Genomic DNA, 24,510 nt, shown 5'->3' with positions numbered 1-24,510 from the left:
AAATGATACGAATTATCATTTAATAGTTTTGATTTGTTTGCCATCCTAGCTATAATGTTACCAGGTACCATTTTCAGGATCCATTTCTTGAGAACTAATTCTCTGATGACCTCTGTAACCAGCACTGTGACCTCCAGGCCACCCTCTCTGTGAGAGTGAATGAGCAGCGTGTTAGATTTGGCACCTCCTCACTGCAGAAGAATGAGTGAAGCTGGCATCTGTGTGTGTCTTTTCACTTTCTTCAAATCAAACTCCCACAGAAACTCAACTAAAATATATATTCCTTGTGCTTTTTTGCAGGGGCACCATATATGATAATGCATTTGCACATTTGGCAATTTGCATGTTACCATGCTTTGATTTTTACTGTGCCCTGGTGTAGCAAAGTGACGCCGTTCACACCATTGGTATGAAATGTGACAAGCAATTTAATCACAGGGTTGATATAAACCAAGAAACACATTGTGCATGAATAAAACTGTCATTGCACAAGCAAATTCCTTGTATTGAATCACTGAAAATAATGCTGATGATGGTTGCCTAAAGAAATAAATGGAGCTGTGCTAAGAGGGTAACATTATGCAGCCAAAAACAGTGTTTTATTTAGGAAATTCAAAAGAAAATGAATAATAGAAAAAAATAAGAGTTGCATATAATGCACAGCAATTAATAGTAAATCTGGTGGAAGACTTATCTAGATTTTTGTTTCACACCTTTGCATAAATAAATGACCATCACAAGAGGTGTGACTGATTCACACGTGTGCCCTGGCCTTGTTTTCACAAGTGCCTTTCCATGTGCCCATACTCACAGAAAAGCATGGGAACTTCATCCAAGACCAAAATACTGTGGTTTTCCCATTTCAATATATTGTGGTGGGAAAGAACATGAAGCACTGGAGAGCAAAATTATAATGTTTTATTTAAATTTTATTGTTACACCATCACAAACCAGGACAAACAAAACAAAAAGGTAAACTGATCTTTTCTTATTTGAACATGAACATATAAAAAGATTTTCTTTTAGATTTCTCTTGACATAAAGCTGTTAGGAGTTGTTGTAGCATTTAATCAGTGTTTGATGTAGAGATGTATAAGAGTATATTTGAATAGCCTTTTTCTGTGGTCAAAAGTGGGGGGAAAAAAAGAGTAGAAAGTATAATTTGTGAGCCATACCTACATATTTAGTATTCACACACTTTTAAAACAGAGACAAATAAAATCAAAATCACATAATCTACATATTTTCTCACAGGAAATGAGCATTATACATACTTCACATATAAGTCCATTTTAAAAATGTCTATTTTCATACAAACAATGTAATTTTGATGTAGCGTGATCGTCTTCTAATGAAAGGCATGACAAATAATAGTTGAAAAGATGGGAATCCAAGAACGTTAGAATTAAAACACAGTGGAAATGTAATTGTATAATGTGAAATAAATATATACCACAGTAGTTAACAAATACAACACAACAAAAACTAGCTGATGACCAAAAGTTGGTGAGCGGGTGAAGTTGGAGATGCAAAACTCAATCTTTACATATTAAATAAAAGTAAAATGCAGAGATCTCATTAAAAGATTGAACTTGCAGTCAAAGTTGTTATTTGTTCCAATATAAAAAAGGGAATTTGATATCACTACTCGCCTCTAAATCATTTTGTAGCAAAGATATTGCCCCATATTTCCAAATTTTGGATTTCTTACTCAAAATACAGCCACTGTGAACAACATAAACATCTACATCTTTAAAAGTAATACTATGAAAGTACGGTAATACTACAGTACAGTGGTTCTAACATAACACTGTTTCAGCTTCACATGATTCAGCCCTTTTCCTGTCAGTGTTCATCAGTCTAAGCATGCGGTCATCCAGTGTTCAGCTGGACCAAACGCTGAGGCCTTGAGGAGTTTGGCTTTTTCATTGAAGAATGACCTCCCGAGTCTCAGGTAGCTTAAATGCTAGCAGTCCTCCGCACACTAGCGCTGAGAAGGACAGGATGATGGGGATAATCTTGGTGATGCCGATAAACTTGCCAAAGATGAATGTGCTAATGATAGCTGCCAGTTTACATGTGCCATTCAGCACACCAAAAGCTGTGGCTCTGAGGAAACAAGAGATGGATTAAGTATGGAAGAATAAGTACATACTTTACACTCTTAAAAACAAAGGTTCCAAAACTATTTGTGGTTCCCCAAAGAACATTTCAGGGACTAGTTATTAAAAGAACTATGTTTTTCTTAATTTATTTAATCTTTTCTATGTTAAGTGAAATGATAAAGTTCTATGGATGTTAACGCTTCTTTATGGAATTATCTGTGCCATTAAACAACCTTTATTTTTGTAAGAGTGTATGGAATAATTGAGGCTTTGAGACATAGAAGTCCAGCCTTTAATATGTTGTTTATGTGTTTAATATGTTAATATGTTTAATGAAAACATTGTAAAAATGTTTTTATAAAAAAAAAAAAAAGATCATCTTTACAAATTTCCAGACAAAAACATTGAAAAAACCTTAAAGGGTTCGTTAACCCCAAAAATGATAATTATCACATAATTTACTCAACCTCAAGTGTATATGACTTTCCTCTTTCAGCCAAACACAATCGGAGTTATGTAAAAAATGATCCTGGCTCTTCAAAGCTTCATAATGGGAGTGAATGGTACCTTAGATTTTGTAGCCCAAAAAAGTGCATCCATCCATCATAAAAGTAATCCATACGGCTCCAGGGAGTTAATAAAAGCCTTCTGAAGCGAAGCAATGTGATTTTGTTCGAAAAATACCCATATTTATAACTTTATAAACTATAATCACTGGCTTCCGGTAACAGCCATATGCGGGTCTAGTTCCGGTGGAAGAGTGACCTCTGATCCGACGCATGACGTATTGACGAATGCAGAAGCGCAGAGGATAGAGCAAAACAAAACAAAACACTGTTCACCAATTAAAAGTCTAAAACGAGAATTTTTAAAGAGAAATGTCAGAAGAGCTTGAGTTTGTTGCCCAGCCATTTTGAACCGTAAAGGCATCTACTCTCACCGAAGCCTACGTTACTCCTACATCCTACATCATGCGTCGGGTCAGAGGTCACATTTCCGCTGGAACTAGATTCTCACGAACGCACGGAAGGACCTTACCAGAAGCTAGTGATTGCAGTTTTTATATAATTATGGATAATTTCCCACAAAAACGCATTGCTTCGCTCCATAAGTCCTTTATTAACCCCCTGGTGCCGTATGGATTACTTTTATGATTGATGGATGCGCTTTTTGGAGTTTCAAAAACTTAGGCTTTAATCACTCCCATTGTAAAGCTTGGAAGAGCCAGGATATTGTTTAATATAACTCAGATTATGTTTGGCTGAAAGAATATAGGCCTACACCTAGGATGGAGTAAATAATGGGATCATTTCATTTTTGGGTGAACTAACCCTTAAGATAGAATAACATATTGAGCATACTTTTATCTCTTACATTATTTTATATATTTCTCTTAATTTAATTGGTCTCAAATACATATTGCGTCAGCTCAAACAAAGGTCTATTGCTAAAAGTACAAATATGTTGCTTTAAATGTTGACAACAGTAGCAAAAGGATTTACACTACTATTCAATTTTGGAAGAAATTAATACTTTAATTCATTAAGGATGCATTAAATTGATCAAAAGCGACAGTAAAGAGATATTAATAATGTTACAAAAGATTTTGGTTTTAAATAAATGCTTTTGACCTTTTTATTCATCAAAGAATCCTGAAAAAACATTTCACAGATTCCACGAAAATGTTAAGCAAATGTAAAAAGGTTGAAAAGCAGCTGCCTTATATTAATTCTACTTATCAGAGATGTCTTTTGCTGATGGATCTTTTTGTACCTTTTCGAGGCAGGAAAGAGCTCCACAGTGATGACCTCGATGCCATTCCAAGCTGCCGCACTGGCTGCGAAGTACAGGCACTGGAACAGGACGACAGCCCCCTGACTGAAGCACAGGAGCAGGAAGAACGTGCAGACAGCGGAGCCTAACATGGATGCCGCTGCAAACAAAGATACACAAGAAGAATTCATTTACATACTATCAACACTTTGAAAGTTATTGATAAAGCCGTAACTGTTACAGTGCTCCTATTATGCTATTTTAAAGGTTCCTAATTTTGTTTTGGAGGTCTCCTACAATAGATTTGCATGCATCCAAAGTCAATAACACTTTAATTTTCTCACAGTGTCTGAAACGGCTCGATAAAAGATTCAGTCTATAAACTCCTCCTTTCTGAGAGCCTACTCTGCTCTGATTGGTCAGATGGCCCAGTCTGTTGTGATTGGTCTATCGCTTCTTACAGTGTATATTGGAAACGAAACGCCCATTACCATATCTGAATTTCAACTCCGGATCTTCTTCAGCGCTTGATACACAGTGATACGAACACTAACAATGGCGTTGGTTTTACTGTATCAATTCTAGTGCGAGTCCTCCTTATTTTGAAGTGCATGCAAAGTAGATCCGCAGCACAGAAAACAGCATTTTCTCAACACAAACCAAACTCTTCCAATCTCAGCTATAACTACAGTGTTTGAGGGCGGGGCAAAGTCGACATTGTTCACGGGCAGCCAATGAAGACCATAGGCTTGCATTATGCAAATTTGTTACAAACCTACGTAGATATGTTACGGAAGTGAAACTGGAATTAATGACGACTCATTTCAGGCAGTTCAGAATCGCTTCTTTCATGTAGGAGACAATAACTTTGGGGTGCACTTTGATCTTTAAAACTTTGCAGGCATTTTACATTCACAAACAGCTCTATCACACACTGCATTAAAGGTAAAATTCGAAAAAGCATAATAGGGGCAAGCTATTGCATGTAACCACTCACCTATAATTTTAATTCGTCCTATTTTATCCATTAATAGACCTGCTACGATGTTGCCAGGTATCACAGATAAACTGCCCAGGAAGCAGACTAGATAGATCACGATGTCATTTTCCTCTTGGAAATTCAGATGGCAGCCTTTTTTGGGGTGCAAAAATGTGGTATTTTCCAGCTTACAGTTAAAAAACTTGGAATCTTTCCACAGGTCTGTAAGGAACAAGACAAAAATATAGGAAAATTACCATTAATGAAAGGAAAACCCAAATAATCATTCAAAAATCTAATAGGATGAAGGTTAATATATAAAGTAAATATGAATTGCATACCAGTATTGTAGAAGACTGTGTTTTTGAGGGTGCAGTTCTCAAAGAAGGTCTCTGTTGATCTGATGTCCTCAAAATAACAGTTCTCAAACAGGGATTCCTCAAACTTCACGTTTCTTATTTCTATGTTGATAAAACTGTGTGTAAAGTAAATACAACTGACTGCTCAACCAATACACAACCGTGCAAAAGTTTGGGATCAGTATATATATTTTTTTAATTAATGCTTTATTCAGCAAAGATGCATTAAATGAATCAAAAGTGACGGTAAAGACATTTATACTGTTACAGAAGATATCCATTTTAAATAAATGCTGTTCATTTGAAAATTCTATTCATCAGAGAACCCTGAAACAAATGATCATGGTTATCAATATTTATAATAATAAAAAATGTTTATTGTGCAGCAAATCAGAATGATTTCTGAAGGATCATGTGACACTGAAGACTGGAGTAATGATGCTGAAAATTCAGCTTTGCATGACAGGAATAAATTACATTTTTAAATATATTAAAATAGAAAACAGTAGAAAACTATTTCACAAAATTACTGTTTTTACTGTAATTTTGATCAAATAAATGCAGCCTCTGTGAGCATAAGAGTCTTTCACATTATTTCAAAATTAAAAAATCTTAATCTTTGAACAATATGTACCTGCATTAGTCCTTTATTCTATAAAACATCATACATTATATACAGAGACAGAGGGACAGTTAAGCTGATAATCTGACATTGTACTATTATGTAAGTGAATAATGAAGTAAATGTACCTGTCATGGATATACTCTCCCTCTTTGTGGACCTGATTTTGCAGAGTGAAGTTAAAATGAAAGCGTTCCACTTTCTCACGATGGAAGGTCTTGACGTTGGTCTCGTACTCCTCAAACTGGAGGTACTTGATCTGGTCAGGAAACCACGCTCCCAGGCCATAATAGCTGTGTGGTGGAAGATTGATTAATACTATTATTTAGTACTGAGTTGAGTTCCACAATGCACATGTAGTCAAAAGAAAAAAAGAAATGAAAGTCCTTTGTGAACCAAGAAAAATCTTGATTGTTGAAAATGTTGAATTTATTTTTTAAATATACTTAAAACTCATTCTACATAGAAAATATCTCTTAATGAATAATTTATTAAATAAGAGAGTGCTATGCAATTAGGCATAAACATATAGGCACAAACATTAACCTCAAAATTATTTTCTTTTTTTGTGTGTGTGTGAAAGAATTCTGTGAACATTCAATTTATCAAGCATGACAACACAGACATTCATAATGCTACAAAATATTTATTTCAAATTAATGCTGTTCTTTTGAACTTTTAATTCCTCAAAAAAAAAACACTTCCACACTTTAAGTAGCACAACAATTTTCAACATTTGAAGCTTTTCTATCAAGAGCTGCTCACCTGAAGGACATCGTAAACCACACAATGGCAATGAACAAACTATGGATTCTGAGATCAGGTGCAGCCAGTGACATCATGTTCTTCATGACCTTTTGGGGAACAAACGAAACAATCACTTCATTTGTGTTAGCAAAACAAGAATCTTGAGATCCAATCTGCAAATGAAAAATTGCAAAAATTACTATTTTTCTATTTTCTGTACAAAATGTAGGTGGTACTTGCCATGCAAGAGTTGTTGCCAGGAGTTTGCTATGCAGTTGCAAACGTGTTTTGAGTGTTTTTAATGATTTTTATTCCACGTTTCAATCTTTTTATCATTTGCCAGACAAAAACTGTAATTCCACTCGCTTAGAAAGGTAACCTCACAGCTCTCCACTCAACAAGCCTCACACTTTTAGCTATCATTCAGGTCTGAAGCTCAAATGATGCAGGACGAGAAAGAAGATGGTGGCAGATACTGATTGTACTATAAATTGTAAAAAAGATAAACCTCTGGAGTTGGATTATGTTAGCATACCTGTTTAACCAGGGTCAGGTGTCTGACCATGAATCTCTGAAAGGCAGTTCCAGTTTCACTCTGAATCTCTATGAACTCGTCATCTTGTGTTTCGGGTATTTTAAGCTGCGAAACCTGAAAGAGAGGGATATATTTCATAATTAAGACCATGTGAGATGAGCCATTTATCAAGTGTCGCCAATGCAGTTACTAATAAATTCAAGACTTTACTCAGTAAACTCATCGTAGATGCAGATCTAGGGTTAATTCTGCTGCTTTGCTGTTATTTAGTGGTATAGAAGTTTAAAATGGACAGCTTTACTTGAAACACTCTTTCTGGCTCTCCCTTTGCCCTCCAGTTGGTGTCATGGACTTGCCGCAAGACCATCCAGGCCTCATCGTGTCTTGCAGACTGAAATTCACAAAAGAGACAGTGTTATTTTAGTTTTTATTAATATTTCAAGTTAGCTTATATTTTTCTGTTTTTTATCTTCGATGTTAATTTTTGTTACATTTTCAGTCATTTTGTTATGTGCTTCTATCATTTTAATTAGTTTATATTTTTAAATATTGCCATTTAGGTTTAATTTATTTGTATGTGTTTCAATTTTAGTTAGTTTAACAAATTTTATTGCCAAGGCAACATTTCAAATTTTTCAACTAATATTTATATTTTATTTTACTTCAACTGTATTTCAATTAACAGAAATGCTTTTAATAGTTTTAGTTAATGATAATAACCCAGAAGGGAGATCATTAATTTGGTGTAGCACTGGGTGTCTGCCAACTATATTTTATACAATAAAGAAAAGTAATTTATGCCTTAAAGGTGCAGTAAGCAATTTCTGAGAAACGCTGTTGAAAGCGGATCAGACCGAGCAGCACAACACACTTGTAGCCAATCAGCAGTAGGGGGCGTGTCCACTCATGATGAGGGAGGAGAGAGAGTGAGGGAGGGAGATTTGAAGAAAGACAGTAGAAAGAGAGGTGGCTGAGAGACATTACAAAAGAGAAAAGGTAAGAGGAATATTACTGAAAAAGGAAGGGTTATGATCAGCCTTCGTTTATATTAGAAAAGCTTTCCAGCGCTAGAGGGACCGATGCGGTAAGGCCTGAAAACGGATCCTGAGGTTATTGTTGCTCCACACGTGAGTAACATTGGTTTTGCTATGTTTCACAGAACCAAGACATGCTGTTGTTGTAATGTTAGCTCTAGTAACAGAACAGTTTTGAGTGTCTTTGTTTGTCTGGAGCTGGTGTGCTGTTCGTCATCTTTGCAAAGATTTATTTTGCTTTGCTTCTGCTCAACAAAGAGACTTCCACTCTTGCATTGTGAGTTTGTGCATTTTAGAGGTGGAGCAATGAAGGGCGGAGGGGTGTATGTTTGGGCTGATTTCAAATATCAACAGCATTCAACAATGATTCTCGAAAATCGCTTACTGCACCTTTAAAATGCAATATTTTCCACAATATGCCTATTTACAGTATAAAAAGAAATACCTATAAAATTCAGAATTTTGAGAAGAGAAAAACGAACTAAATAAATAAATAATGTATTTTAATGTTTTTATTTATAGATAAAGCATCATACACTATACCTCCAGGAGGAAACGGGGACTTTCTGGCATGAACACAAGCCCAGCGAGAGCAGCCACAGAGGGAAGGAAACAAACCAGCACAAACACCCTCCAACTATGGAACTGAAACTCTGTCCCCATACTGAAACCCCAGCCTGCAACAAAAAAAAAAACAAAAAAAAAAAACTCTCAGAAACCTGGATCTTGAAAAGTGGTTTTATGTCCAACAACTTCCAGACAACTAATATTGATTCTTAAAGTCTGCTCTTACACGTGTAGTAATTGCCATTATAAGAAACATTGTACGGATTTACAATGAATTACCATAATGTGGGATGATTCCCCATGCGGTGAAGGAAGCGTACAGTCCTCCGAGCATCCAGAACAAACACAGCCAGCTGAGATGTTCTCCTCTCTTATCTATCTGCAGGAACTCAGCAAAGTACGTGTACACAACAGGGATTGATCCTCCGATCCTGCAGGAGATCATCAGAAACTGTTTCTTGAGATAATTTATTGGACAGATAAAATACAATTCCACCATAAAGCCAGTAAGTGATTCCATCAGTTAATTAAGCTGCAATATGCAACCATTAGACTCTGGTAAATGTGTCTATGTAAAAAAATGTGAAATATGAAATCATACAAGAACTATATGATACACTACCGTTCAAAAGTTAGGTCAGTTCGATTCTTTTTTATAGAAATTAATACTTTTTTTGGCATGGATGCATTTAATTGATCAAATGTAAATGGCAGTAAATACATTTATGATGTTACAAAAGATTTATATTTCAAATAAATGCTGTTCTTTTGAACTTTCTATTCATCAAATAATCATGAAAAGATGTATCATGGTTTGCACAAACATATTAGGCAGCACAACTGTTTTCAATATTGATATTAATAAGAAATGTTTGTGTAGCAAATAAGAATGATTTCAGAAGGATCATGTGAAACTGAAGACTGGAGTGATGATGCTGAAAACTCAGCTTTGCCAGCAATAAATAGCCAGTTTTAAATTGTAATAACAATATTTCCCAATATTACAGTTTTTACTGTATTTTTGATTCATTAAATGCAGTCCTGGTGAACACAAGAGACATCTTTCAGAAACATAAAACAATCTTACTGACCCCAGACTTTTTGAACGATAGTGTAGATGTATAAATAAATTCCTGCTGCTTTCTGTGAGTCTCACCCAATTCCCGAGCAGAGCCTGAAGAAGATAAAGAAGCCGTAGCTCTGAGCGAAACAAGACAGGAAGGAGAAGATGCAGTTGATGGCCAGTGCGTAGAGTAAACACTGTCGTCTGCCCAGTTTATCAGCCAGACCCCCCCACACGACAGCACCGATCATCATGCCCACGTACACTATTAAACCTGAACACAGAGACAAAACACAGAGCCAGACAGTTAGATGCTGAGGAAGAATAACAACATATAATAGTAAAACTATCTGCTACTCGTGCAACATTTAAAAAACAAATATTTCAGGCAACAGTTTCCAGCATTTCCAGCAAAATTATGCAGTAGGTCATTTACAGACATTATATTGTTAATTAAAATCATTAGCAAGTTCATGCTTTATAAAGACTCAAGCCTCATTCACTTTCATTATACTGAAAAAGTCTCCATTAAGTCTATAGGATATTCTTCAGTGTGTGTGTGTGTGTGTGTCCCGCAGAATAAAGAAGGTCATATGGGTTTTGAACGATATGAGGATGAATAAATGATTTTAATTCTGACAGAATTTTAATTGTGGGTGAAATATCCTTTTAAAGTCTCCTTGAAATCAAAATTGACTATTCTTTTTTTATGGAATGTTGCAGTATTTATTATAAATGATTTAGTTGTGCACATCATTATTTTTTAAATTCATGTGCCCTCGTAATCTTTAATCAAAATAACTTCCCCTCCCTCTTGCAGCGACATCTCTTCTCTTCTCTGATGATGTGTTTACTGGCGTGAGGGCGGGACAACCTGTCACTCACATGAGATCCACCAGTAGCAAACCACAACCATCCAATCAAATCCCTATGGACAAAGTCAAGTCCTGCCCTACATTTTTTTCTTGTTCAAGAAGCTGTTTCCCTCAGATATACGTCACAATGGGTTGGGGAAAAAAGAAATATCGCAACTTCAGTTTCATGTCAACTTTAAGGTACAGTATAGCTATTTATTATTTTGGAGAAATTAACTGTGATCTTTATCACAATCAAGTGGATAATTTTTAACAGAAGCATCAGAATATCAAACAACATCCCATCTATGTCTCTCTCTTGCCTTCATCAATGCTCTGCCACACACACACACACACACACACACACACGCACGCACGCACGCACGCACGCACGCACACAGTCACACACAGCTAATTAGACTGGGATAAGTGATTATCAGGCACGTGGCAAGGATTGTGAACCTCGACGTGGATTACACACCACTCTAGACAGCGGCAACTTTCATCCCTCACTAAAACTTTTCCTGCTTCTCCCTCACTATTGCACGCAATCTAGGAAATATTCCCATTTAACCTGTGCTCTCACTCTGTCACAGGGCTATTTAAAAATAGCATCATCTTACTGACCCCAAACTTTTTAAAAATGGAAAAGTAACACATGTAATAGTAATAATAATACTCCTTGCAAAACATAATTATAACAACAATGATAATATATTTCATTAATAAGAAATAACAGGAAAATGAATAATAATAGCTTAATAATAACTATATACAAATATTATTGAAATTGAATAAGAAATTAGATGGAAAAAATAGGATTTCATTTGTGGAATAACATTTTACTTTTTAAATTATGCATGTATCAAGGTAAAATGGTTTAGGATGTTGATTTGACAAATATAAAACTCTCTGGGACATCTAGGAGCACCACAGTGTAGATCTTTCTTCTTCAAAAGCATGTAAAGATAATTTATTTTTGCTATTATTTCCCAGCCCAACTTCACATTTAGTTTTTAGTTCTGAAAACTGTGTTGAACCACATTACAAATAGTCTAATTCTTTGACAGGGCTTTCTTATAAACAAAGTCTTATCAAATAGATTTTTGTCTGATCAGAAATGAAGCTGATTCTGAACCCCACTCCTTCACTCACCCAGCATGCCCTTGTCAGCATTCGACAGGCACATGTCCTTCTCAGCACTGGGCAGGGCGAAACTCACAACGAAGCACTCCACGCCATCAGCCATCAGGGCCAGACCCAGCACCGTGAAGAGGGTCCACTGGAAGCGTCCGTGCCCGCAGTCTTCCATGATGCTCTCGTATTGCTCTGGCAACGTTTCCTCCTCGACCTCAGCTGCCATCCTGGCCTTCGCACGGGCCTCCCTCCGCGCGGCTCTCCGTGCCTCCTTGATCTCGTCCGGATGAGGGATGCCTTGGTACTCTCCCTCATACATCTGCTCATCTTCATCATGCCCCTCGGTGGCATCACTAGCAGCATCATCCTCCTCCCGAGGAGGGAAGTCTGTCTGATAAGGGTAATTGTACTGTCCTCCTTCTCCATATGTGGGATACGTTTCTCCCGGCTGGTTTATGTTGTTTTGGTAAGGGTCATCCATTTTGGCTTGAATTTGTTATATATATATATATTCTTGGAGACAAAAATAGCTAAATTAACATATTCCTCAGAAATCTCTTGGAGTCTCTGGTGACAGTTCCAAATCCAAAAAGCTCTTAATAAAATAAATTGCACCTCAGGTAAGTTAAGGCCTCAGTATTTATGATAGCAGTGAGTTATTTCCCTTTGATTGGTTCTACACAAGGCCACATGCTGCACCTGAAATAAAAAGAACATTAGTTAGAAAAAGTTATTGTTTTGAATCAACCTTATTCATGGTTTAATTTGACATGAATGAAAACGAGGCTGAGAGGTAAATTTCATTGCATTGGTTTTTCTTTTTTAAATCTTACAAAAGGTGTTTACACACACTAATGACTTTGTACTTTTTTTTGCGTGTGAGTTTGATTCACTAAAAATAAGCGACGCATAGGCTGCATCCGAAATCGCATACTTCCATACAATATAGTAGGTGAAAAACAGTATGTGACAAAAGAAGTATGTTTGAATTCACAGTACTCATAAAAGAGCAGGCAAAAAGTACCCGGATGACCTACTTCTTCAGGCGAGATTATAAAGTGTGCATACGATGGACACTTTACTATCCAATGAGGTCACAGGAGAGGATTTATAAAAGGCAGTGAAGTGACACAACTAACACTGGTAGGTCACATGATAATGACAACATGGCAAATGTAGTACGTCCAAATTGCATTCATACTACACACTTATACTATACAGAACGTACTTTTTTAGTGGTCGTGAAGTAATTACTTATTCAAAATAAGTACCTTTTTCGGATGCAGCCACAGTCATTCATTTGGGAATTGCACTACACCACTGGTGGCGCTGTATACCGTATGTTTGATTTATTGAAAGAACCGACTCATTAGTCATTCGTTTGAAAGTTGCACTGCACTGGTTGTGCTGTTTGGTTGAGAATCGCACACTGGTCGCTCTGTAGCCTATGTTTGATTCACTGAAAAGAACCGACTCATTAGTCATTCGTTTGAGAATCACAATACACTTGTCACCTGTATGTTGATTCTCTAAAAATAACCGACTTTAGTCATTCGTTTTGGAATCAGACTACGCTTTTCACGCTGTATGATTCACTGAAAAGAATCAGCTCATTTGAGTCATTCTTTCTGTAATTGGACTTCACTATTCACATTGTTACTTTCGTGCTGTTGATTCAGAAGTGAAGTATGGGGCCGTTCTAACAGAATGTTTTTTTCCATTACACTGCGCTACTTTTCAATTGTTTTTCAATGTAAACACGCGCTAGACGGGCGTCTTTAACCATTGCGTCTACCCCCGACTAAGCTCAATATACAGTAGTTAGGCTATCAATATGATCACATAACATAGAGGAGTAAAATAAATGTTCAAGTGACACATAAAGAATACGTCATACAAAAATTGTTTTATTAAAAGTTTATCAGAAACAGTGAATTGCTTATACTGTTCAAAATGAAAACAAGAAATTGGCCACTCTGTGGTTGTCAAACATTGACTTGAGTGTCCAAATACTTTTTGGTGACACTTTAGCAAACTGTGTATGCGCTGTCAATAACTTTTTTTGTTAAGAGGAGCTATAAATGAGATGGTTACAAACAACTGTAACTTCCTCTTGTCTCCTGCTGCCATTAGAGTGTGTAATACAAGATGATAATACTGGTCAAGACTAGACCTCATTATAAGCCCCTACTTATCCAGCCCAAGGCATTTGATCTGACCACGCTAGACGCAAGACATCCTGCTCACTGTATGCAAATTGAAGTATTTTATATAGAACAGTAATGTATTTGAGCATGTTATATACTGATATTATGAATATTAAAATGAGGCAGCTTTAAAGGGATACTTCACCGATTAGCATTAAGCTTTCTATCAGTAGAAACCCGGTAGTATTTTCGATCTTCCCTCCCTCATGTCCCCCTGAGACAAGAGATTTCTGTATTGTGTGTCTGGAAAAAAAACATTCGATGACGCAAAAATCGTAATTTTGCGTCATCTGAGTCTTTTTTGGCCAGAGGCTAGAGACTACAGCCAGTAGTAGGAGCTCGTTCTGCATGTTTTCAACCCACCCATAGGGGGATCTCACGATAAAACGGCGTCTTTTCAGTTTCGAGTCAACTAGTAGCCTAGTTATATCATTTCTTCCGATACTGCCCTTTGTAACCGGTAGGCGTGGCTTGGGAGTGGCCTCGTAGGGCAGCGAAGCAAGTGCATTCTGGGAGTTGTTGTCTTTCAGTTGTTGTCTTTCAGCTTTTCTCAGTCTAGAAGGCACCAACTTCTAAAATAATTTCACATTTCTACAACATAAATGACCCAATTTAAATACACATTCATCTCTCCAGCGGTTAAATATCATTTTAATGACCATGCACACATGTTCCTGTGTGTGTGTGTCTGTTTAGCAGTGGACCAAAATGTGACACAAAATGTGTATATACTATAAAGGCGGAATGCTTTTCTTGTGCCCGGACATGTGCCATATTTTCTCCTGCTTTCCAAGTGAGAGCTATGATTTAATCCAGCTTAAAACCAGGCGAATTTTATTCATTCCCAGAAGGCCAGATTAAATTTGGAGGGTGATGAACACCCTCTTCTTGATGAAATAATCAAATGCTAGGAGTATAATAAACAAGAGCAATGAATAATAAAGAACAATAAAGAGCAAATCAGTTAATTGTACAAAGAAAATGTACAAATTGTACAAATTAAAATGTTTGCAAAGAAAATGTATGCTTTTATTAATACAGAAAATACAACCCATGCATCCCTTAACACTGACAATGGTCCCTCGCGAAAACATTAAAAGCAGTTGAAAAGAGATTACTGAGTGAATCCATTTACATTCACTGAGTATCCTGTCTCGGCCTGGTCATCGTGATCTGATGGTCCCAGATGGGCATTACGTAACTTCAGACATGTACTGTGACCAAATAAGCTAAAACAAATGTTCCAGCAAATGCATTAAGTCTACAGGGACTGTTATGGGAACAGATCATGATATTCATCCTTTTACATCCATGTTCTATTGTTTTAATGTGCATATAAAACTGGTATGCGCATGCACAGATATATATACACATGTACTGGTGCATTATTTAAATGATTATGAATAGATGACATGAACGTAAGCAGTGGCAACATTTTCCTACACTCTGACATGCTATTCTGCATCTAAAACTACTACTAATAATACAAAAACTTAAAGTACGAACCAACACTACAGTAGTAGATTATGATCTGACGTCCGAAAGCTAAACTGAAATACAGTAATTAGGTGTTTATAGAGAATCTTCACACTTAAATTCATTGGTGACATCCTCTGCTTCAGGCGATATATCTATATATGGCTGAATGTGCACATGGTGTGGGCGGGTCTTTAGTGATGTCACTGGGAGGAGACGCCAGCTAATGGAGGGCAAGTCTGAAGGGCACGCATGTCACCTGTAAAACTACAGAGAAGCCTCTGGACAATGACAATTATGCGCCTTTATTTCTGTATCAACATACTTTCTATATAATAATTTGGATATGTTTGGACATTTTAATTATTTGTGGTCATTATTTGCCATTGATGTTGTTTTTAAAACAACAGGTGAATAATATTTAAACTTGTTTACTTATTTTTCCTTATTTTCTAGATACATGTATGCTTACTAAAAATCACTCTAAAGCTTTACATTTGGATCATATTTCTTTTTTTCTTTTTCTTTTTTAGAAGAAAATTACACAATGTTATAATATATAATGGTATAGCAGACTTCAGTTTCTTCTAAAGCAAAATGTAAGGGTAAATATATATTATTTTCAGTAGTTATTTTCTTTTTAGAGCTGTTGTCATTTTATGATTATAACCTCATTGGGGGACACATAGGACCCAAAATGTCAATGGCTAAAAGTCAATAAACAATCTGTTGTACATAACGAAAGGCAACATGTCATGATGTAGGGTGGAACTTTTTCATCAGCTTTATAGATCTGCAAAATACTAGTACTTTCAAAGTGTAAATCCAATCTCTGTTTATGGTTATCATTTCACAATTGTGATCGAAACGGGCAAAGTCAAATATTGTGATCTGTCATTTTTTTGTAGGACTACAGACATTTAAAGTTGAATGTAAAGCATTCACCAAATGCAATCCTCTTTCAGGTATAATTTAAAAGCAGTTTTAAAATACCTTAACGTTTAAATGAAATGAAATAAAATTGACTCACCAGAATTACTTTTCCTTTATGTATTATGGCGTTCGATATAAATTGCTAAAAAATCCAAAGGAAAATCCTGGCAGAGTTTCAGAAGGCAAGCCCTACATGTCACCTTAACAGGAGTCTGATGGGCAGACCAGGGGATTATGGGTCGACCTCATGATCAGCGCCTCCGGCTCATCCAGATGGAATCTCCCTACGCTTGATGCTGCCAGACCAAATGGTAGAGTCCACATCCAGTTTAATGAACACATGCTGCAACAATAGACCAAACCGGAGGGGAATACTGTTACAATACATAATGATTTTACTTAGACATGCTTATGCCACTGATGCTAAATAATCACTGAGAAGTTATTATTGAATGAGAAATGATGACCCCCTTCAATTAGTTTTTACTTAAAGTACAATTTATTGCAATTAAATTGCCAAATTTTAGCCTTCACGGCCTGAAATGTTTGCTTCCCCCAAAGCGCAATATCTTTCAAAACTCTTTTTGTAAAGTCTGCATTAAACAGAAGTTGCGATAGTCTTTTCTTCCCCATTGTGACGTATATCCGAGTGAAACGCTTTTCGAACAAAAAAAAAAAATGTTGGGCGGGACATGATTTTGTCCATCAGGAATTGATTGGATGGTTGTGGTTTGCTATTGGTCGATCTCATGTGAGTGACAGGTTGTCCCGCTCTTGTGCCAGTAAATATCATGTTGCAAGTGGGAGGGGGACATTATTTTGGTTAAAGATTATGGGCACATGAATTAAAAAATAATAATAATGATGTGCACAGATTTATAATAAATACTGCATTAATCCATAAAAAATAAGAATAGTCAATATGTTCTTTCAGGACACACAGAAGGATGCTGACATTTCCTTCTCAAACTGACCTCAACGACACATTACGGCTTAACTAGCTGAAGTAAAATGCTCATTTCCGGCTACGCACAGAGTTAGTTTGTACGGCCTGCTATGGGACGGTATTATAGTGGGTAGATGTCTTGCACAAAGTAAAGCTGCCTAATCCCACAGCCAGTAATTCTGCTGCAAAGAGGATTAGCTCCACCCCAACAGAACCATTGGCTATTTTTAGATCACATACATTCCCTGTGTTTTCTCCACTCTCCGCCTCTTTACTTTCCCCTCCCACAAATTCAACTAAACTTTCCTAGTGGGCAAAAACCAGCTTCACGTCCACAAATCCTTGGTTTAACACGACTACCTTGTCAGGTGGCAGACCACTTTAAAACAAAAATTGCAGACCACATTCAATGTCCTGTCTTAACCAATCAATACATGCAGTTTTATTTTTATGTCATTGAAAATAAGGCAGGCATTTTGGGCAAAGAAACTGCATTAGCCAACTGTTCGCTAGCTACATTAGACCAAATACTTATGTAGGCCTATACTGTCGTATAACTTTGTAAATTAACTTATTAACTCACAGGTATTTCCTCTAAAAATCCTGATTAAAATCTTGGAAAACAGTATACAATGAATTTAAATAATCTTCTTGGATTGTGTGCCCAAATTTCATAGAAATCTGTCATTTTGTAATTAACAATAACAACAACAACAAAAAACACACACACACACACATATATATATATATATATATATATATATATATATATATATATATAATAGGGGTCAACTGTATCTAAATTATTTCAGGAATTAGGAAACATATCTTCCACTGAATGACAGAGCATTTGACCCTTTGTGTTGGTGTCAGATAAACTCAGTCAGTTTTGTTCAGTCGATCTTGTTTTCCAAAGGCCAGAAGTCTGCTAGCGTAATCCCACATTAGTAAGGGAATGGAGGTGGGAAGGAAAGACGGTCACGGTAGGGTAAAGCACACACAACCAAACTGACCCTATCAAAACCTTCAAAGCTGATTGGAGCGTGACTGCAGTTCCAGTCACCTGACTGACAGACACGAAAGCCTCTAAATACGTAGGCCTAATAAGTAGCCTACCTGATAAACCCAAGTATTTGATTTCTTAAGATAATGCTTGCATAATGATAAACATTCGCAGTTATGATGCATTGAAATGCCACTGATGGGAAAATTCTTAAAGCTTTGTGAAATTGACTTGATCCTCAAATCTACTCTATAGTGAAAGATAAAGTCGCCATCTAGTGTTTGTTTGAGGAAGAACAATAGCAACTAAGGAATGGAATATTATCTTACTATTTATGCTTTATACAACCTACTATACAGCCTGAAAAAAAATGCATCACAATTTCCACAAAAATATTAAACTACACATCTCAAAATTTTTCACAATTAATATATCGGCTATAATAATAATTTCAAATATACAGTGTGTGTGTATATATATATATATATATATATATATATATATATATATATTCTTGAGCCCCAAATCAGCATATTAGAATGATTTCTAACGGATCATGTGACACTGAAGACTGGAGTAATGATGCTGAAAATTCAGGAACAAAATGCATTTGAAAAGATATTCAAATGGATTTTTAAAAATGTAATAATATTTCACAGTATTACTGTTTTTACTGTAATAAGTGCAGCCTTGGTGAGTATAAGAAACTCACAGACCCCAATAAAATAAATATATATATATATTAATTAATTAATTAGTAAATGTTCATATGTCAAAGATCAAAGCATAATTTTCAAAAGAGAGTAATATCACAGAATATAGATATTGAGCATAGAGATTGAATTTGTATTTAAATAGAGTTAAATCTGTCAAATATTAATATTATATTAATATAAGTTCAGTATCCTTACAGCATTATGAATTATATCAGTAATGAGTAAATGGGACATACATTCTGAAAATGACTTTCGACAATTTACAGTAGATTAAATCTGTTTAGTTGTTTAATTGTATGAAGCCTAGATATGCCCGGTTTCACAGACCATTGCCAGACTAAAATGCATGTTTGAGCTGTCTGAACTGAAAGCAACTTGATAAAATATGGATAATAATAATATAATATCTTATGTCTCAAGATGCACACCAGTAATGTTTTTCTTCTAATTCACGTTTACAAAAGCAAAAAATCCATGAACTAAGGCCTACTCCTCCTGTCTGTGAAACCAGGCCTTTATCTATAACTTCCCCTCGCCAGTCTGGGAGGGGTGGGGGTACAGGGTTTCTCATCTCTCTTCTCTATGCAACAACAACTCATTTGAATATCACGCTATTACACTTACAACTCCCATTAAGATCAATTTTATAGTCATTTCGACCCCCAGGTCAGCTGGGTAACTTCGTAGAGAAGCTGGATGTGCTGCTGTCCTCTTTTCCTGAGGACGGCACCCCACTTGTAGTCTTTGGTGACTTCAACATTCATCTTGAAAAGCCACATGCAACAGACTTCATTTCTCTCCTAGCCTCTTTCGATCTCAAACGGCTCATCACCACAGGTACTCACAAATCAGGCAACCAACTGGACCTGGTTTACAGACGCAACTGTATCACAGACAACATTTTGGTGACACCTCTCCATGTTTCAGATCATTTCCTCATAACTTTCAGTCTACAACTCTCTACCCCTGCACCACCAATCCTCCCACCAGTCACTTTCAGACGAAACCTGCGCTCACTTTCTCCCGCCAATCTCTCCTCTACCGTGTCATCTTCTCTTCCCTCACAATTCTCATCTCTGGATGTGAATACCGCAACGGATACCTTATTCTCCACTCTAACCTCTTCTCTAGACAAAATCTGCCCTCTCTCCTCCAGGCCTGCACGCGCTACTCCCTCTAACCCCTGGTTATCTGAGGTTCTTCGTGAACATCGGACCGAACTCAGGGCAGCAGAGAGGAAATGGCGCAAATCAAAAGACACATCTGACCTGAGTATGTATCAATCTTTCCTCTCTTCATTTTCTGTTGATGTTCATGCTGCAAAATCTTCCCACTTCCACAACAAGATCAAAAGCGCCTCTAACTCACGATCACTCTTCAAGACATTCAACTCTCTCCTCTGTCCACCCCCACCACCACCAACCTCCTCTTTAACTGCTGACGATTTTGCTAACTTCTTCACCGACAAAACAACAACTATCAGCAGTCAGTTCTCAGCTCCACACACACAGGAACCCAGACCAACCTCTCCCACAGCCAATAACCTTCTCTCCACCTTCTCTCTGCTAACCAAGGAAGAAGTATCTAAACTTATTATGTCCAGTCATCCTACCACCTGCCCTCTAGACCCTATCCCCTCACACCTTCTACAAGCCATCTCTCCCACACTCCTACCAGCACTCACACACATCATCAACTCATCCCTCCATACTGGCACTTTCCCTACTGCATTCAAGCAGGCTCGGGTAACCCCACTGCTTAACACATCATTTGTAGACAATTACAGACCTATCTCTCTCCTACCATTCATTGCAAAAACACTTGAAAGAGCTGTTTTCAACCAAGTAACATCATTCTTGTCTCTGAACAACCAGCTGGACGCCAACCAATCCGGCTTCAAGAAAGGACACTCAACTGAGACTGCATTACTGTCGGTCACAGAAGCCCTACGGATCGCAAAAGCTGCTTCCAAATCCTCAGTTCTCATTCTTCTGGATCTGTCTGCTGCCTTCGACACTGTGAATCATCAGATCCTTATGTCCAGCCTCTCAGCACTGGGCATCACAGGAACCTCCCTCCACTGGTTTGAGTCCTATCTCACAGGTAGGTCCTTCAGGGTCGCATGGAGAGGCGAGGTATCCAAAGCACATCATCTGACCACAGGGGTTCCTCAGGGTTCAGTTCTTGGGCCCCTCCTCTTCTCCATCTACACCACATCACAGGGACACATCATACAGGCACATGGTTTCTCCTACCACTGCTATGCTGATGACACACAGCTCTTCCTCTCATTTCAACCAGATGATCCCACAGTAGCTGCACGGATCTCAAGCTGTCTGGCGGACATCTCGACATGGATGAAGGAACATCACCTGCAGCTCAACCTGGCAAAGACTGAGCTTCTCGTCCTCCCTGCCAATCCGTCTCTGCAACACGACTTCACTATCCAGCTAGACTCATCATCAATCACCCCATCAAGGTCGGTCAGAAATCTTGGAGTATCAGTTGATGACCAGCTGACATTCACAGATCACATTTCAAAGACAGCTCGATCATGCAGGTTTGCACTGCACAACATCAGGAAGATCAGGCCTTTTCTAACTGAGCATGCAACACAACTTCTCGTCCAGGCCCTGGTCATCTCTAGGCTTGACTACTGCAATGCTCTTCTGGCTGGACTTCCATCATGTGCAACTAAACCTCTACAATGATTCAGAACGCTGCAGCTCGTCTTGTCTTCAACGAGCCCAAGAGGGCCCACGTCACTCCTTTGTTCATCTCACTGCACTGGCTACCTCTCTCTGCTCGCATCAAGTTCAAGGCACTGACGCTTGCTTACAGATCTGTCACAGGCTCAGCTCCCTCCTACTTTCACTCACTCCTTCAAGTCTACATCCCTACCAGAAGCCTTCGATCGGTCAACGAGCGACGTCTCGTGGTCCCATCACAGAGAGCCAAAAAATCACTCTCCAGAACATTCTCATTCACAGTTCCATGCTGGTGGAATGATCTCCCCACCGGCATCTGGAATGCAGAATCCATGACAACATTCAAAAAAGAGCTGAAAACTCTTCTCTTCCGTGAGCACTTAACCTCATAAAAAAAAAAAAAGTTAAATTAAAAAGTGTATATATATATATATATATATATATATTTTCCTGTAAATTCTCTCTTATCGGGCTTATGCTACTCTGAATAATGCCTGAACTTCGTATTTTGAGCACTTCTTGCGTTGTTTTTTTGCCTCTTCACGATGACTTGCTTAATTTAGTCCCAATTTGTAAGTCGCTTTGGACAAAAGCGTCTGCTAAATGACTAAATGTAAATGTAAATGTAAATGTATAACCAATAATTTATTTAAAAATCTTCAGAAGAGGAAAACACAACAATTTCCTTGACCACCATAAAACTTCCCCAACTAAGCATGAATCAACTTTGACATAGATGACAGCCCACCCTGTCACCGCAAGCCCTTCAACGTACAAAACAGCTTTTGTGACGGAACAAAACTGGCAATGTACTTCATTGTGTCAAGCTTGTTTCCCATCTCTCTTCATTGGTGTCCAACTGAGAACGACGGATTGCAGACGACATATTGAAATTCACTTCACGTTTTCCCCTACTCTGGCTGCTATCGCGAATGCGTTGAAGTGCAACTCAGCGTGACACAGAGAGAAGAGTCTTTTCTTTCACTATTTCCTTATTTATCTAACAGCAGAACTCTGCTGGGGGGAGAGGATGGTGGCCTGGGGCTTTCTGAATACACTGAGACAGTTCACTGGGGATCATGAAGCTCATTATTCAGAGACCCTTGAACTTCCATTCACAACACACACAAGCAGCGCCTCACAATAAATATGCAAATTATGTGTTTTGGAAATATTATTTGTTTTCAAAGGGTTAATAGTGTCATATGTATCACACTAAACTTTTTGTTAGACTGTCATTGTTCCAGTGCAAGAAGAGCTGGATGGATATTTTGGATTATTTGATATACTTTTTGATGCTAAAGACCCCCCAAATACAACCCTGTTAATAAAAACAAAGGCAGCTTTATATTTTATTGTGCATAAATCCATACAGCATGAGGAAAATATTAAATTATAAAATAAAGTTGTTTCCAAAATTAAATATTTGGCTATTACATTGTCATTTAACTAAAACAAATGGTTAAAATATTATTTGGATTTTTTAAAAACTTTTAATTAAGGTGAGATTAACACTTAATTTTTTTTTAAATTTTTTTTATATATTAAAAAGAACAAATTATGAGAATAATAAAATATATAAAATAATAGCATTAATGTCTTGATTCAGGACAATGGAATAATTACATCTAGTGAATGTAAAAAAACTAAATTAATATTAAATAAAATAAAATAAAAAATGTGCCTATCTTAAGTGCACACATTAATTATGGTAGCCCTAAAATGCATTAAAAAAAAGAATAATAAAAAATCTCAAATTTCATTCAAAATAGTTTAATGAGGCACATTATTAACGTTAACAGAATGCTTATATAATTAGAAGCATATTCGTTATAACACTATTTGTTTTGTCAATATGATCGACTGTTTCCCACTTAGCCAACAGCTTAAAGGGATAGGATAGTTCACCCACAATTTTTTATTCTGTCATCATTTACTCACCCTCAAGTTGTTCCAAACTTATATGAGTTTCTTTCTTCTTTTGAACACAAAAGAAGATATTGTAAAGATTGTTGGTAGACAGTTGACTGTTGACTGGCACAACAAACTATAAAACACCAGCAGATGAGAAATCTTATTGAAAATATTCAGTTTTAACATCCTTAAACAAAAAAGTATGATCAGTTATATAGTTTTAATTTATCCTGCATTAGAAATCAAACTACTGAAATGTCTCTAGTAGAGACGCACATCAAACTGATATTTGGTTTTATTCACGAAGAAATGATAAGGGCGTGGCTTAGACGGCCCGGAGGTTGTCTTTGATTGGTCAAGGTACGATGGGTCTAAATAATAATTTTTCTAATTAAATTATTTACTATGTATTACTATTTTCAAATCAATGTGTATAAATGTATATTAGTCTCATTACCCATGTGTAAATTATTATCCACACCCGTTTCGACGGAGTCCATGGACATTGATGTCACCTGATACCTGATAATTTTTTCAGCGCTGATCAAGATGGACCAATCATATTCGTTTGTGATTATAGAATAATGTGTTATTTAATGGCAATTCTATAGAGATTACGGCAGCGGATTTCTGTTTGAGTGTCAGGTACTATTCCTTATAAATAGCAGATATAAATGATTAAACTTTTAGTGAACAAACACAAGTAGTAAGGGAAAAAACGACCCTAAGATTTCAATGCGTCCCAATGGTAGATTCGGGTATCTGGGCCACCACCTGGAAGAAGAAGAAGAAGAAAAAACGGATAGGAAAGTTTTTAGTCATCAACATTTAC

The 24,510-nt window shown here is 37.0% G+C and overlaps 2 protein-coding genes across 2 annotated transcripts in view; both read right to left on the bottom strand.

Annotated features, from left to right (window-relative positions):
• mespaa (mesoderm posterior aa) overlaps positions 1-24,510 on the bottom strand; it is a 259,472-nt gene that overhangs the window by 28,096 nt on the left and 206,866 nt on the right. The window lies entirely within an intron of this gene.
• sv2ba (synaptic vesicle glycoprotein 2Ba) lies at positions 939-24,445 on the bottom strand. The gene is made up of 15 exons (XM_082157565.1): positions 24,402-24,445; positions 23,706-23,811; positions 16,489-16,734; positions 11,794-12,474; positions 9,878-10,058; positions 9,001-9,152; positions 8,698-8,831; positions 7,422-7,511; positions 7,121-7,234; positions 6,604-6,692; positions 5,967-6,131; positions 5,199-5,332; positions 4,876-5,079; positions 3,879-4,038; positions 939-2,109 (listed from the first exon to the last, which is right to left on the bottom strand). Exons 4-15 carry the CDS (start codon positions 12,254-12,256, stop codon positions 1,926-1,928), a joined length of 2,070 nt encoding a protein of 689 aa, XP_082013691.1. The 5' UTR covers positions 12,257-12,474; positions 16,489-16,734; positions 23,706-23,811; positions 24,402-24,445; the 3' UTR covers positions 939-1,925.

The sequence above is a fragment of the Leuciscus leuciscus genome (genome assembly GCF_965113295.1).
Source record: "Leuciscus leuciscus genome assembly, chromosome: 2".
Taxonomy (NCBI): Eukaryota; Metazoa; Chordata; class Actinopteri; order Cypriniformes; family Leuciscidae; genus Leuciscus; species Leuciscus leuciscus.
Note: the sequence above shows the minus strand (reverse complement) of the source record. Positions and strands in the feature narration are given on the sequence as shown.